Source organism: Podarcis gaigeae, assembly GCF_964106915.1.
Source record: "Podarcis gaigeae genome assembly, chromosome: 2".
Lineage (NCBI taxonomy): Eukaryota > Metazoa > Chordata > Lepidosauria > Squamata > Lacertidae > Podarcis > Podarcis gaigeae.
Genome location: NC_139679.1, coordinates 113082256 through 113095920, shown reverse-complemented (window position 1 = coordinate 113095920; position 13665 = coordinate 113082256). Strand labels below are relative to the sequence as shown.

Sequence of the window (13665 nt, the reverse complement as noted above, 5' to 3'; positions counted from 1 at the left end):
TCATTCTGTGTAACACAAAGAGCCTGTTCCTCTTTTTATTTTATCTCAATAAATGGTCATTCCAAAGGTACAGCCACACAAAGAAGACTCCAAAACTAGCCTACTTCATTTGCATTTTGCAAGTGGAATATTCCATGATCTGAGATGAGGAACTGGAAATCCTGCCATTTAGACTGTGCCCCCCCCCCCCCCGGCTTAACTAAGGTTAAGAAACTGACAAGAAAAATTATCTGAAACCATAAACTTGTTAATGGAACGGGAAAACCTGCGGTCCTCTGATGTTGCAGGATCAGAACTCCCACCACCCCTGATCAATGTGGAACGCTTCCGCGGCTGATGGGCGTTGGCGTCCAACCTCATGCGAGAACCACCGGTTCCCCGCTGCTGTTCTGGTGTTATCATTTCCGTTCACGGCAGCGGGGCTCCGAGGCCAGCACTTCAAAGCCGTCCCACAGCTCCTCACTTGGAAAAAGGGCCGGAGCTTCTCCTCAGAGAATGACCCCGTGTGGTAGGTGAAAATCAAATCGTCGGTGTCGGCGTCTGAAAACTGCACCTGACCCCTTTCGTAATCCAGGGACACGCGGATCTTCTGGGGATCTTTTGCCAAGGCCAAAGGGGTCGGTGCAGGGAAGGTGAAAGCAAAGAACTGGCAAGGCGTAGATGGGCTGCGGGAAAACCTCCCCACCGCCCACACCCCTTCGTTCGTATGGGTGCAGATAATGCCTTTCCTCCTCATGGTGTCTCGGGCAACCCCCACAGCCCACATTGCCCTCCCCCAGGTTTCCACCTCCACCACCCACCAATGCTTCCCTGCCGTGAACCCCTCCAGGCCCAGCACACAGAGCTCCCCGTTAAATCTCTCTGGGTTGTCAGGGAGGTCCCCTGTCGCCCCTCTGTTGTTGCTCTTCTTCTTCTTCTTCTTCTTCTTCCCCCCCTTCCTCTTCTTCTCCACCTCCCACCACACACTCTTCAAATCCTCAGAGACGGTAAGGCAAGGGTGTGCGGTATTTGCATCGAGGGTGACATCCACTGCAGGAGAAAAGAGGGGAGAAGATGCCAGGTGGCGGTGTCAGGAGCGAGACGGAAGTAAATCACACGATCTACACAGGCTTGGCAGGGCGTCCGGCCTACCGAACACAGAAGCTCATGCCTGCTAGGGTCTCACTCCATGGATCTGTTGCCAATACTAAAAGCCCCACTTCCCCACCGCCTTCCACATTCTCACCTCTCCAGCGTTTCCCCCCAAGCAATCTGAGACTAAGCCTTCATGGAGCCTGCTGCTGCTCCACCCATTTCAGCCCTCTTCTGGTCCTAAGAACCATCCAGTCTCTCCCACCCCCACGTTATCCAAATCATTCCCCGAGTTACCTTTGTTCAGGTCTTGCATCAGAGGAGCTGTTGCAGGGAGGAAAGAGTGACAAATTTAGAGACAGATTAGCACTAAAACCAAAACAAACCCTCTCAAAGAATTGTAGAGTTAGAAGGGACCCTCCCTCAAGGAATCTCGACTAAAGCATCCATGACAGGTGCCCATTCAACCTCTGCTTAAATAACTCTAAGGAAGGAAAGCCCACCACCTTCTGAGATATGAAATGGATTACTTTATTTTCCTGTGTGAACTCCATGTTCCAAGATAACTTCCTTCACTAAGGGAGCCTCACCTAGTGCCATCATTACAGGCACCAGGCAAAAACATTCCTCTTTACCCAGGCTTTTGACCATTAAATACTCTATGGTCTGTTAAAGCTCAGGGGGGACAGGGACCTGTTAATATTATTATTCTGCTTTTCTGCTTTGTATTATTATTATGCTTTGTATCAGGTTTTGTAAAATGTTTTTAATGTTGTATAACACCCTAGGATCTTTTGATAAAGCCGGACTATCCTAACGTGTGTGTTGGTGCAATAAAAACATCTCACGTTAAAGTGCAACTAAATTGGACATTTTAATTGATTTTCTGTTGAAAGGATTCATTGCTGTGGAAAGTCCCCCTCCCCCCTTTCTATGGACCACACAAATGGTTTCCTAGATGCAGCTGAGTGGCTCCCTCAAACTCCATCTTCCATCAAAAATGTCTGAGAGAATTACCTGTGTCTTGAACTTGCTCCAAAGATGCTGATGCAGAAGAAAAGACAGAAAAATAAATAAATCAGATAATAAATAGAAGAAATTGTTTTGGGGAAAAAAACAAAGAATCTCAGCACTTTCACATTCAGGTTGTAGACCCACACTCCCTTAAACGGGATTAAATGTCATTAAATTCAGCGGCGTTTACTTCTGAGTAGACATGTATAGGACTGTGCTATTACATCAGCATTTTTTTGTGTTTACTTATAAAAATATGTGTAGATTGCTATACCATACGGTAAATGCCGAAGCAGTTTCCAACCACACACCACACACAATGAAGACCAGGTTAGTAATTAAAACCAGAGATCAAATATTTCAGAAACACTTTTTCTTAATTGCCTGTGTACGCTTGGAAGCACAGGAAAGTTTTCATTGTGTCCAAAGGTTAAAAACAGCAGCCACCTCCAGGCCTCTATCTCCACAGGACACATCCTCTACTAGTCATCTGCCCAGACACTGAGGTCCAGCTCCGAGGGCCTTCTCAGTAGTGGCACCCGCCCTGTGGAACGCCCTCCCACTAGATGTCAAAGAGAAAAACAACTACTTGACTTTTAGAAGACATCTGAAGGCAGCCCTGTTCAGGGAAGCTTTTAATGTTTAATAGGTTATTGTATTTTAATATTATGTTGGAAGCTGCCCAGAGTGGCTGGGGTAACCCAGCCAGATGGGTGGGGTATAAATAATAATAATGTTTATTAATTATTATTATTATTATTATTATTATTATTATTATTATTATTATTATTATTCATCTAGGTTTTTTGCCTGGCTGGAATGTGCCACTCAACTCTGACCATGCCTGCCAGCATCCCTGGGGGATGGTTAGAAAAGAATCCACAAAGTTGTGTGGAAACTAGCCTTCTGTACCAACGGCAAGATGAACATTCATTGCTCTGCCTGATTTTGCCTCTGGAAAGATGGCCGTAAGGGAGCGTGGCTCCTGGGCTGCCCCACCCGATTTAAAATTAAGATTATGCTGCTTGCAATAATGTTTTGCTGCTTAAATGTGAAGGCCAGGTTAACGACAAGGAGATGAAAGGGAAGTCACACAGAGGACTTTGAAGCAGCAAGAGGCGACACTTTCCATGTGAATCGGGTGCATTTTCACTTATACCTAAGGTTCCCCAAACAAAGGATGTTGCTTCGATCTCTTGTTGACTAGGAGAAACACTGTGTCCCTCCTTGCAGAATAAGGTGGGGCTGGCTCTGAAAGTTTCTCTTCTTCAGCAAGAAATGGACAGCTTTCGGAATGGAATGGTGAGGGGGAGTTTTAAAAGTAAAGTCACTTATACACCAGTTTTTCCTCCTCAAAATGGCTTCCATGATATTATAAGCAGAACCTTGCTTCTCTGCTGACGCGGAACCAAAGGGGAAAAAGATTTTTTTTTGAGATGTCTCCTCAGACATTCTGCGGAATCTCATAGGGTAGGACAGGTTAAGGAGTGATTTAATTCTCCATAAGTTGGTACAAAATGCTTTTCTTTCCAGGATGCAGCTGCAGAATACTCATGGCTGTCTTATCTCTGTTCCTGTGTGGCCAGGCACATAATTCTGGCCTATACCATAAGCTCCAATTACAGCATTCTGTGGTACTGTGTGGTGCAGAATTGTAGAGAAGGATTGAGGGAAGACAGAAATGGAAAGGCTTGTGAAGAAACTGAAGACTAGATTTGCAGGGCTTTGAACTTGCACTTTAAGCAAGGACTATGAAAGCTGAAAGCCCTCTCTGGGCTCAGAAAGAGGCCTTCTTGAAGCAACTGTGTTTTGTGTTTACCAAGTAAAGCAAACCCTGCTATGCTTTTGGCTGTACCTTTATACTTCTCCGTAGCCTTTTCCAGCGCAGAACCTTTCTCCACGGCGATTTTGAGCGTCTCGTCCCACCAGTGAGAAAGGTCCGATTCGTGCTCAGATGCTTTCTTCTCACACCTGGAAGGGAACGCGGTCAAGTTTAAATAACAGCAGCAGACTACAGCTCTCGAAACATTAAACGAGAGGGCTGAGCTCTTAATCAAGATGTACTTATCGGGAAGGTGCCCTAAGCTACCGTTTCACGGCCTGAGATCTTTTGAGCCAACTGCTTCTAATCCAGTCAAATTCATCCTGAACTGGGACAGCCTCCTATATTTCCTCCTCTATCACCTGTCCACCCTGGAGGAGAACCATCTAGATTGGTTATAAAAATTGCCTAGGAAGCTTGAAGGGAAGGGAGAAGCAAAGGCCCAGCGCCAAGAACGAAATACGTGTGTCAAAGGATGATGCAAACATCAACAGAGGTGCAGTTAAGATACTTGGGTGCAAGCAGGCCACACAAAGCACTTTGAAGCCCCAGTAACCAGCTGATGGCACACACGTGGTTTAATTTCACACTGTGCAGGTGAAAACGAGCCCCATGACTATCAATCTCAGGTGACTGGCAGGTGGCTAGGACCACCCCCTGCCAGGATGCGGTCATGGGGGGCGGGGAGAGGTAAAGACCTGGCTCACTGGCCTAGACCCAGTCTCCCACACTTGCCTTAGGCAGGAGGACAATCTGATGTTTGCCACAGAAGGCAACTGGCTGATCATTGGTGGATTTGCAGGGCTTCAAAGTGCTGAGTCACTGGACATTGCAGGCGCCCCTTTTTCAGCGACCTGAGTCTTTACTCCGCAGGCGGCAACAGGTATAAGAGCAGGTGGGCCTGGCCTGGCCAAAATGGAAGCACCAGCGCAGAAGAAAGCAGGGGCTGATTGCCCAGCAGCAGGGCAGGGACTTCACATGAACATGTCTGCATGTTCTTTCCATGGCAGCTTCAATAAAAAGGTACAGTCATACCTTGAATCTCAAATGCCTTGGCACCCAAAGAAATCAGCCCCCGAACAATCGAAATCTGAAAGTGAGTGTTCCGGGTTTTTGAACGATTTTGTTCCTGCAGCCAATCAGAAGCCGCGCTTTGGTATCCGAATGTTTTGGAAGCCAAACAGACTTCCAGAAAAGATTCCATTCGACTTCCGAGGTACGACTGTATAGCAGAGGACTAAGTCTAAAGGTGAAGGGACGCAGGTGGCACTGTGGGTTAAACCCTTTACCCTTAAGTCTAAAGGTAAAAAGGCCACTACTCCCTCTTCGGTATCTGAAGGGCATCTGATTGTGAGGTTGTAGAGAAGTCACCCTTTGCGGAAGAAATAAAACTCCAGAACCTTCATCTACTGCCGTTGGAAGGAAATGGTTTCTAACGACCGACTGTACTCCAGAGTGCCTTTATGTGGGCCTCTTTTACAGAAATCTGTCCCCCCTCCCACCCCCAAACGAAACCAAGGTTGTTTCACAGGGGGTGAAAAAGGAAGGAGTGTGAGCAAGGCTAGATAGAAAGGGGATTGGGGAGAGAAAGACCAAATTAAAAGAGCAAAGTAATGAACCTCACGCAACGCTGAGGAAAACAGTATCGTTTGCTTTCCAGAAACACACCAAAAGGGAGCAAATTTCTTCCACATGAAAGCCGAAAGGGTGTGTGTAAGCCACATACCTCGTTAAGGCTCTTCTGATGTCCTGAAAAATAAAAATAAAAGTGGGTGTCAATTACACAGGCAGGAAAAAACACTGGGCTGTTTTTCGTTCTAGTGAGAATTCCCCACCGGCCTGTGGAAAACAAATGGATGGACACAGGCTCATTTTCTTTTTCATTCAAGAGACCTGGAAGTCACCTTTGCATTAAGCCTCACCTGGAGGGATTCCTTCGGGGGCTGGAAGACGTTGTATGATGGCTGCACGTTTCTTGCCTCCATTGCCACAATCAGGTTTCTGAGTCGGGAAAGCTCCCCAGAGAGTTCGGCAAAGTTTCCTTCACCCCTCCTCCAAATCTTTTTCTCCAGATCTCCCAGCTCTCCTAGCCAGAGACGCTGTTTCATCCGGAGAAATACCTGCATTCTCTGGAAGGCGGATCTGATTTTCTGCTTCTCTGCTTCTAACTGCGCCTGGGGAGGAAAGATTTCAAAGGAAGTGCAGAGGTGGAAAATGAGAATCAGCCGAGGGTCAGTTTAGGACCAGTGACTTTAACTATGAATCTCATCAACAGGTAGAGGCTCATCCACACTCCCTTTGTGGCCCTGTATTCTGAAAAAGCTTATGTGGGTTATGTTAGACACTTAATGGGAAAATGTCCTGGTTGGTTTCTGGCCCCAGACTGGACAGCAATACATATTTTACTGGTATACTAGTAAATACGTGGGGACACGAGTGGTACTCTGGATTAAACCACAGAGCCTAGGACTTGCCGATCAGAAGGTCAGCGGTTCAAATCCCCGAAGCGGGGTGAGCTCCCGCTGCTCGGTCCCAGCTCCTGCCAACCTAGCAGTTCAAAAGCACATCAAAGTGCAAGTACCACTCTGGCGGGAAGGTAAATGGCGTTTCTGTGCGCTGTTCTGGCTTAGTCATGCTGGCCACATGGCCCGGAAGCTGTTTGCGGACAAACACCGGCTACCTCGGCCAATAAAGCGAGATGAGCCCCAGTCGGCCACGACTGGACCTAATGGTCAGGGGTCCCTTTACCTTTAGTAAATACGTATCTGAATTTTCCCCCTTCTTCATGATCAATGCTGCTCATAGTTATTCTTGAGCTAGCCTGCTTGGGCAAGATAGGAGTTTCCCATTTTATTTTTCCAATTACTTTGCCTCTGTTGAGCTCAAGACTTCAGAGTTTTACTTAAAAACATATTTTTTCTTACTGTTTACCTGGACCCTACATCTTGGACTTTACCTCTTGGCTTGATTTGATTTTGGGGTTGGTTTTCCCCAGCCTTAAGTTTAATCTGAACTGCCATACAACTGGGAAACTTGATCCACGTTGCATATAATTAGTTGGCCTTGTGAAAGAGTTCAGGTGGGGTTGAGCATCTGTTGCCAGTTCTTTCAAAGGCATCTCGGAAAAAAGAGGCAGCAAAACTTAAATTTCAGCTGAATTTTAATCCCGAACGCTGCAATCTTTGCATGCAACGGCTGTGTCACATTGTTTTAACACAACGCAACACATTCACATCTTTAACTTTTCCTGCAATCCCAGCCTGTTCTACATTACAGTGGACACTCAGGTTGCGAACGTGGTCCGTGCGGGAGGCACGTTCGCAACCCGCAGCAGCACGTCTGCGTGGGTTGCAATTCGGTGCTTCTGCGCAAAGCGTGATTTAGCACTGCTGCGCATGCGTGACTGCCGAAACCCGGAAGTAACCCGTTCCGGGACTTCTGGGTTTCAGCGCGTCCGTAACCCGAAAAAACCCCGGCAAGCGTCTAGGTATGACTGTACTTTTCATTCAATCACCAAATTATGCCACCTGCGCAGGTCATGTTTTCTGAGATTTCCTTGCCTAAAACTTAAGCTAGTGCATTTTCTAGTTCTCTGAAATTTCTTACATATCATGTTTGCAGTGACATATAAAATCCTACCGTTTAGGACCTGACTATTTGCTAGACTGTCTGCTCCCCCTGTATACACCAACCGTGTGTTTCAGACCAAGTGGAGTCTCTGTCTTACCAGTACCAGCATTTGCAAAGGATAAAATACATGAGTGGGTCCTATGCAGAATCCCCTCAAATCTGGAATGACCTCACAGATCCAGTTGATGCCAACCCTGATGGGTTTTAGGCATCTTGTAGCGACTGACTTAGGGACGCAGGTGGCGCTGTGGGTTAAAGCCTCAGCGCCTAGGACTTGCCGATCGAAAGGTCGGCGGTTCGAATCCCTGCGGCGGGGTGCGCTCCCGCTGCTCGGTCCCAGCGCCTGCCAACCTAGCAGTTCGAAAGCACCTCCGGGTGCAAGTAGATAAATAGGGACCGCTTACCAGCGGGAAGGTAAATGGCGTTTCCGTGTGCGGCTCTGGCTCGCCAGAGCAGCGATGTCACGCTGGCCACGTGACCCGGAAGTGTCTCCGGACAGCGCTGGCCCCTGGCCTCTTGAGTGAGATAGGCGCACAACCCCAGAGTCTGTCAAGACTGGCCCGTATGGGCAGGGGTACCTTTACCTTTACTAGCGACTGACTTTAGCATTTGGTTAAGGCAGGCCTAGGCAAACTCAGCCCTCCAGATGTTTTGGGACTACAACTCCCATGATCCCTAGCTAACAGGACCAGTGGTCAGTGATGATGGGAATTGTAGTCCCAAAACATCTGAAGGGCCGAGTTTGCCTATGCCTGGGTTAAGGTGACTACAGAAGTCTTGCAGCTCTCACTGTACTGTAAATCTGACCTATTGTGGTTTTATTCTGTGAAGCAATCGCCTGGTCCCTTCTGGCCAAGCCGTATTGCTCCCTTGAACTTAAAAAAGAACCAGATATTAAATTGCGGGGTGGGGTGGGGGGGAGAGATGCACACAGCAGCAGGATATTTCTGTGAAAATAGAACATTGCTTTGGAATTGGAAGAGCGGTGCCATCTTTGTGGGGTTTGCAGCCAAATCACAAATTCATGTTTTGCTAGGTGTGCAAAGGGCCAGAGGGTTCTAAAACTTCCTAGAGAGGACATTATGTGCGCTCATTCCCTGGTCTCTTCTGGGTGGGAATTCTGTAACAAATGAAAAATATTTTATACTTCCTCCTGCCTCTTAGGAAACTCTTATCTACCATGCTTCCAACACATACAGCTTATTTTGAAGCCAACTTTTGTATGCTGTACCTGATAATATTTTCTTACTTGTATTTGCTGTCTGCTTTGAAATGCAAGTAAACATTTTTTTGTTTATCTTATGAAAAACGTGTTGCTCATTCACTGCAATGGGGGTGAAGAGGGGGAGGTTAGCAGACCACAAATAAAAGGTATAAAAAGGAGGTCTGGATTTTGTTGAGATTACATCAGCCTCCTTCCCTGAGGTTAGAAATAAGAACAGTGAAAGGGACAGGATGGGCCACAGCGTATAACAACATGGCACCTTCTGAGATTTTCTGACAGAGAAGAGATACGGATTATTAATGAGCTGGTTGTATGTAAAACTGAGGATTAAATCTGGTGAAATGTGAAGGGTGGGTGACGCTGGGAGATTTGCGGTGTGAGAGGCAGGGAATGCTATTATCAGAGGGAAGTGTTTCAAAATTGATTAATGGTTGTTATAGATAGATAAAAGAGGATTTTACTCAATTGTTATTTTGAGGACAGGTTATAACAAGGTATAAAATGCATACCACAAATAGGTAATTGAACAGGTGATGTGTAGGGCGATGGGATGAATGCATTTTGAAATGATAGTTGGAAAAGTTATTGTATTGGGAGCAGCAAAGAAGGGAGAAAAATAGAGGGGACAAGGCGGGGAGAGTCAGTTTTTAATTTTTTAAAAAAATTGGAGACAATTTGTTGTAAATTATGCAAAGTCAATAAAAATAACCGGCAAAAAGGTATTTTAATATGCTAAAAAAAAAAAAAATCGAAACAGCGCATTTACTTTTTGTATTTCTCCCACACGTATGGGATAAGAGGTTTGCGTTTTAATCTACAAATTTAATCCTTAATCCATCTCCTGCATAATCTTTGCATGACCTTTTACTCCAGGGAAAACTCATAGGGCTGCATAGAACCCTCCAAAAAAGAGCCAGGGCGATTTCCTAGGACCACCTGCCATATCAATTTCTTACCTTGTATTTTACGGAGATCTTGCTTATAGAAGACGCAGTGTGGCCCTGGTCAGCATGCAACCGGTCCCAAACCACACCCATTGGTGCCTGACCATCCCTCCATTTCGTGGGCTCCTGCTGCCTCTGGGGCTCTTCCCACTTTCTCTTCAATCCTTTCCTTTCCTGGAAGTTCTTGACGATCTCGACCATATTTGCCAGCTGACGGTTTGGCCTGAAGTTCCTCTGCTTGATCCTCTCTCGACACTGAGGGCAGCAGGAGTCTACATTGGGGTCCTCCCAAAGTTGGTCAAAGCAGGCTTGGCAGAAGTTGTGGCCGCAAGCGATTGTAACTGGGTCTATGAAGTACTCCAGGCAGATGGAACATGTCGCCTCCTCGAGGAGCCCCTCAATAGCACCCTCGGCTTCCATGGCTACCTCCCCCTGAAGAATAAGGACAAAATTATCAGTTTCATTTGAGATCTCCAATGCAGACTGCGTGTTTCCTTCTCTAGAACAACCAAGGGGAGTTGTGTTAGCTGGATGGAACTAGACTACAGGATCCCCTTAATCAATCAGTGGTTTGTTTGTTTTTAATAATAGGATTAGTAACTGCCTATGGGGCCTGTTTTAGGGACGCGGGTGGCGCTGTGGGTTAAACCACAGAGCCTAAGGCTTGCCAATCAAAAGGTCGGAGGTCCCAGCTCCTGCCAACCTAGCAGTTCGAAAGCACGTCAAAGTGCAAGCAGATAAATAGGTACCACTCCGGCGGGAAGGTAAATGGTGTTTCCGTGCGCTGCTCTGGTTCGCCAGAAGCGGCTTAGTCATGCTGGCCACTAGTTTTGCTTGACTACTGTAATTCGCTCTATGTGGGGCTGCCCTTGAAGCTGTCCCAGAAGCTCCAGTGGGTGCAGAATGCTGCAGCGAGGCTCCTCACAGGGTCTCTGCCATGGGAGCATATTCACCCAGTGCTTTTCCAGCTGCACTGGCTTCCGGTGGAGTACTGGGTCAGGATTCAAGGTGCTGGTTTTGACCTTTAAAGCCCTTCACAGCCTAGGACCCTCGTACCTACGGGACCGCCTCTCCTGGTATGGCCCATGGAGAAGCTTAAGGCCCATAAATAGCAACACCCTAGAGGTCCCAGGCCCTAAGGAAGTTCGATTAGCTTCAACCAGAGCCAGGGCCTTTTCAACACTGGATCTGGCCTGGTGGAACTCTCTGCCTCATGAGACCAGGGCCCTGCAGGATCTGATTTCTTTCCGCAGGGCCTGTAAGACAGAGTTGTTCCACCTGGCCTTTGGCTTAGAATCAGTTTGATTCCCTCCCCCTCTTTTTCCTTTCTCCTCCTGTGAAGAGGCTGCATCCTAATGTTTTAATGTTGTATTTTAATCTTTTTTGAATTGTATTTTAATCAACTTGTTTTTATTATTGGTTGTTAGCTGCCCTGAGCCTGGTCTTGGCTGGGGAGGGCGGGGTATAAATAAAATTTATTATTATTATTATGACCCATAAGTTGGCTGGCTCCCTCGGCCATAAAGCGAGATGAGCGCCGCAACCCCAGAGTCATCCGCGATAGGACCTAATGGTCAGGGGTCCCTTCACCTATGGGGCCTGTTTTAGTACAACAGCTGGCAAAACACAGGATTTATTTGTTAGCTCATTCCAGTCCCAAACTATTTGGGAGTGGCAAGGAAACCTGTTGCTAGTTAAACCAGGATCCTCCAAAATAATGTGGGCAACACATCTAGCCCCTAAACATACAGGTGACACCTCCAACCACCACCCCCTGCCCCATTTTGTGAGACGCCTGGAGATTTCCCCGATCCTAACCTGCAGGTTCCTCTTAGCCAGGGTTCAGCAAACTTTTTCAGCAGGGGGTCGGTCCACTGTCCATAAGACCTTGTGAGAGGCCGGACTATATTTTGGAAGAAAATAATGAACAAATTCCTATGCCCCACAAATAACCCAGAGATGCATTTTAAATAAAAGGACACATTCCACTCATGTAAAAACACGCTGATTCCCGGACTGTCTGTGGGCCGGACTGAGAAGGCGATTGGACCAGATTTGGCCCCCGGGCCTACCCATGCTCTTAGCCTCTGCCTGCCTCTGAATCAAAGAGCGAAAAAGCCGATTCTCAAATTAGGACATGTGCAGAGCAGGATCTACTAGTTGATTTGAAGTAGATGGGCAAATATTTCAAGATCCAAACTGTTTAATGATGACCCACCCCAATTTAAACTAATGAACTGGGGGGGGGGGGGAAGCTGCCAGAATCAGGAACAGATCTTTAGGTGGAAGGACCATGTGATCTATTCAGCTCTGGAACCCCAGAACTGCTTTCTACCTGCTGCAATGGTATTTCTTTATGCTCTTTATCTTTAATTTTTTTAATATTAGAAATATATAAAAAAACAAAGTCAGTCCCACAAATCTTCTGACGTGGGTGGGGGGAGACGAGAAAAAACTCAAGGCCAAGGAACAAACCCACCTCCCCCTTTGCATTTTAGACCACTTTTTTGTCCCAGCATTTTAAAGTTGCACACCGCCCGGGCAGGAATGAAGGATATAAATGAAATAAATATTAATAAAAAAATCTCTTCCGTGAGCACGCAATGCCGGCTCTCACCTGTCCTGCGCGCTGGAGTCTCGTGGGAGCGCACAAAGGATCCGGGATCCGCTCCGAAAGTTCGGACGTTCCCTGCGCCTGCGATTGGCCAGAGCAGCCGAGCTCTCCCGACGTTCCAAGCGATCCCTCGCCCAATCAGGTGAGAGAGTGGGAGGCGCGGCGCGCTGGGTGGTCCCGGGCGAAAGCACGTGGGCGGCAGCAGCAGCAGCCGCAGAGCTTTCCGCTTCTCCCCACGGCGCTGGTTACTCAGGGGGCTGGCTGGCTGGGATAGGGCAGGGCTGTATACGCACGAGAAACGGAAGCCTCCGCTTTACGAGCTGCAACGATTCCGCACACTGTATTTCGCTTAAGCGTATAACCCGATTCCCAAAGGGCGGAGGCGCTTTGCACATGCTCAAGGGCGCTAGTGCTTTCCCCTAGGGATCCACATAGGGGCTCAAGGCTAATACCGAGCGCAGATTTGGAGAGAGTCGGGGAGGCTTACTGGCACATGGAACCTCAATAAAATAGCAGGGTTTGCGGGGGGTTTTTTTGCAGCAAACACGCTTTTAACTGAGCCGCTCTCCTGGCTGCAAGGCGGATCCGCCTGGCTGTGTTTTTTGCCCCCTATTTTCCTGCTAACTCGAGACGCCGTGGGGGGTGGGGAAATTTAAATGATGAGGAGCTTTGCACCCAAACCTTGCCTAATTTACTGCTTCTCCATCCCATAATGAGTCTGGGAGAAAATAAAAATAAATATTTATTTAATAAAATTAGTAACTATTTAATAAATAAAAATAAAGGGGGTGCCTTTTATAATAATTTTTCAGCACCTCGCACGCTGCCTTCTTTGCATAGGACAAAAGAGCGCACGAAGAATGGTGATTTTTTAAAAGCTACGCTTTTCCCGCTCCGTTTTTATACAGACAAGCAAAGCCAAACCTTTGCGCTCGATGTTAGTTCGGATGGCGAGTAAACTTGCTGCTCTGGAAATTCGAGGCTGCCTGCCTCTTCCTATTGGTCGGAAAGGGCTCAGCCTGGGGAATTCGAACTCCGTCGCCCAATTAGGGACGGCGGGGGCGGGGCAGAGCAAACGTTAACTCTTCCCGTGCTGCGTGCGCTACTTTTAGTGATGTTTGCAGAAGTTTTTTTCTGGAGGGGAGGGGCGCCCAGCAAGGCTATCATTTATTTCCTTAAATCCCACCTTCATTCCATCATTGAATTGTAGAGTTGGAAAGGGTCACTAGGGTCATCTAGTCCAACCCCCTGCAGGAATTTTTCTTTTGCTCAAGTTGGACTTGAACCCACAACCGTGAGATTGAGTCTCATACACTACTGACTGCACTATATCATGTACATTCCT

General features: G+C 47.3%; 1 protein-coding gene across 2 annotated transcripts; it reads right to left on the bottom strand.

Annotated features, from left to right (window-relative positions):
- Positions 1-13275, bottom strand: LOC310837605 (zinc finger protein RFP-like). 2 transcript variants are annotated; one of them, XM_083724463.1, is made up of 8 exons: positions 12324-13275; positions 9719-10138; positions 5830-6081; positions 5634-5656; positions 3941-4056; positions 2089-2115; positions 1369-1395; positions 1-1029 (listed from the first exon to the last, which is right to left on the bottom strand). In XM_083724463.1, the coding sequence occupies exons 2-8, from the start codon at positions 10124-10126 to the stop codon at positions 290-292; spliced, it is 1593 nt and encodes a 530-aa protein (XP_083580589.1). In that variant the 5' UTR covers positions 10127-10138; positions 12324-13275; the 3' UTR covers positions 1-289. The 2 variants fall into 2 exon arrangements, with proteins under 2 accessions (XP_083580589.1, XP_083580590.1); XM_083724464.1 differs by lacking the exon at positions 12324-13275 and adding an exon at positions 11779-11831.
- Positions 13276-13665: the final 390 nt, after the last annotated feature.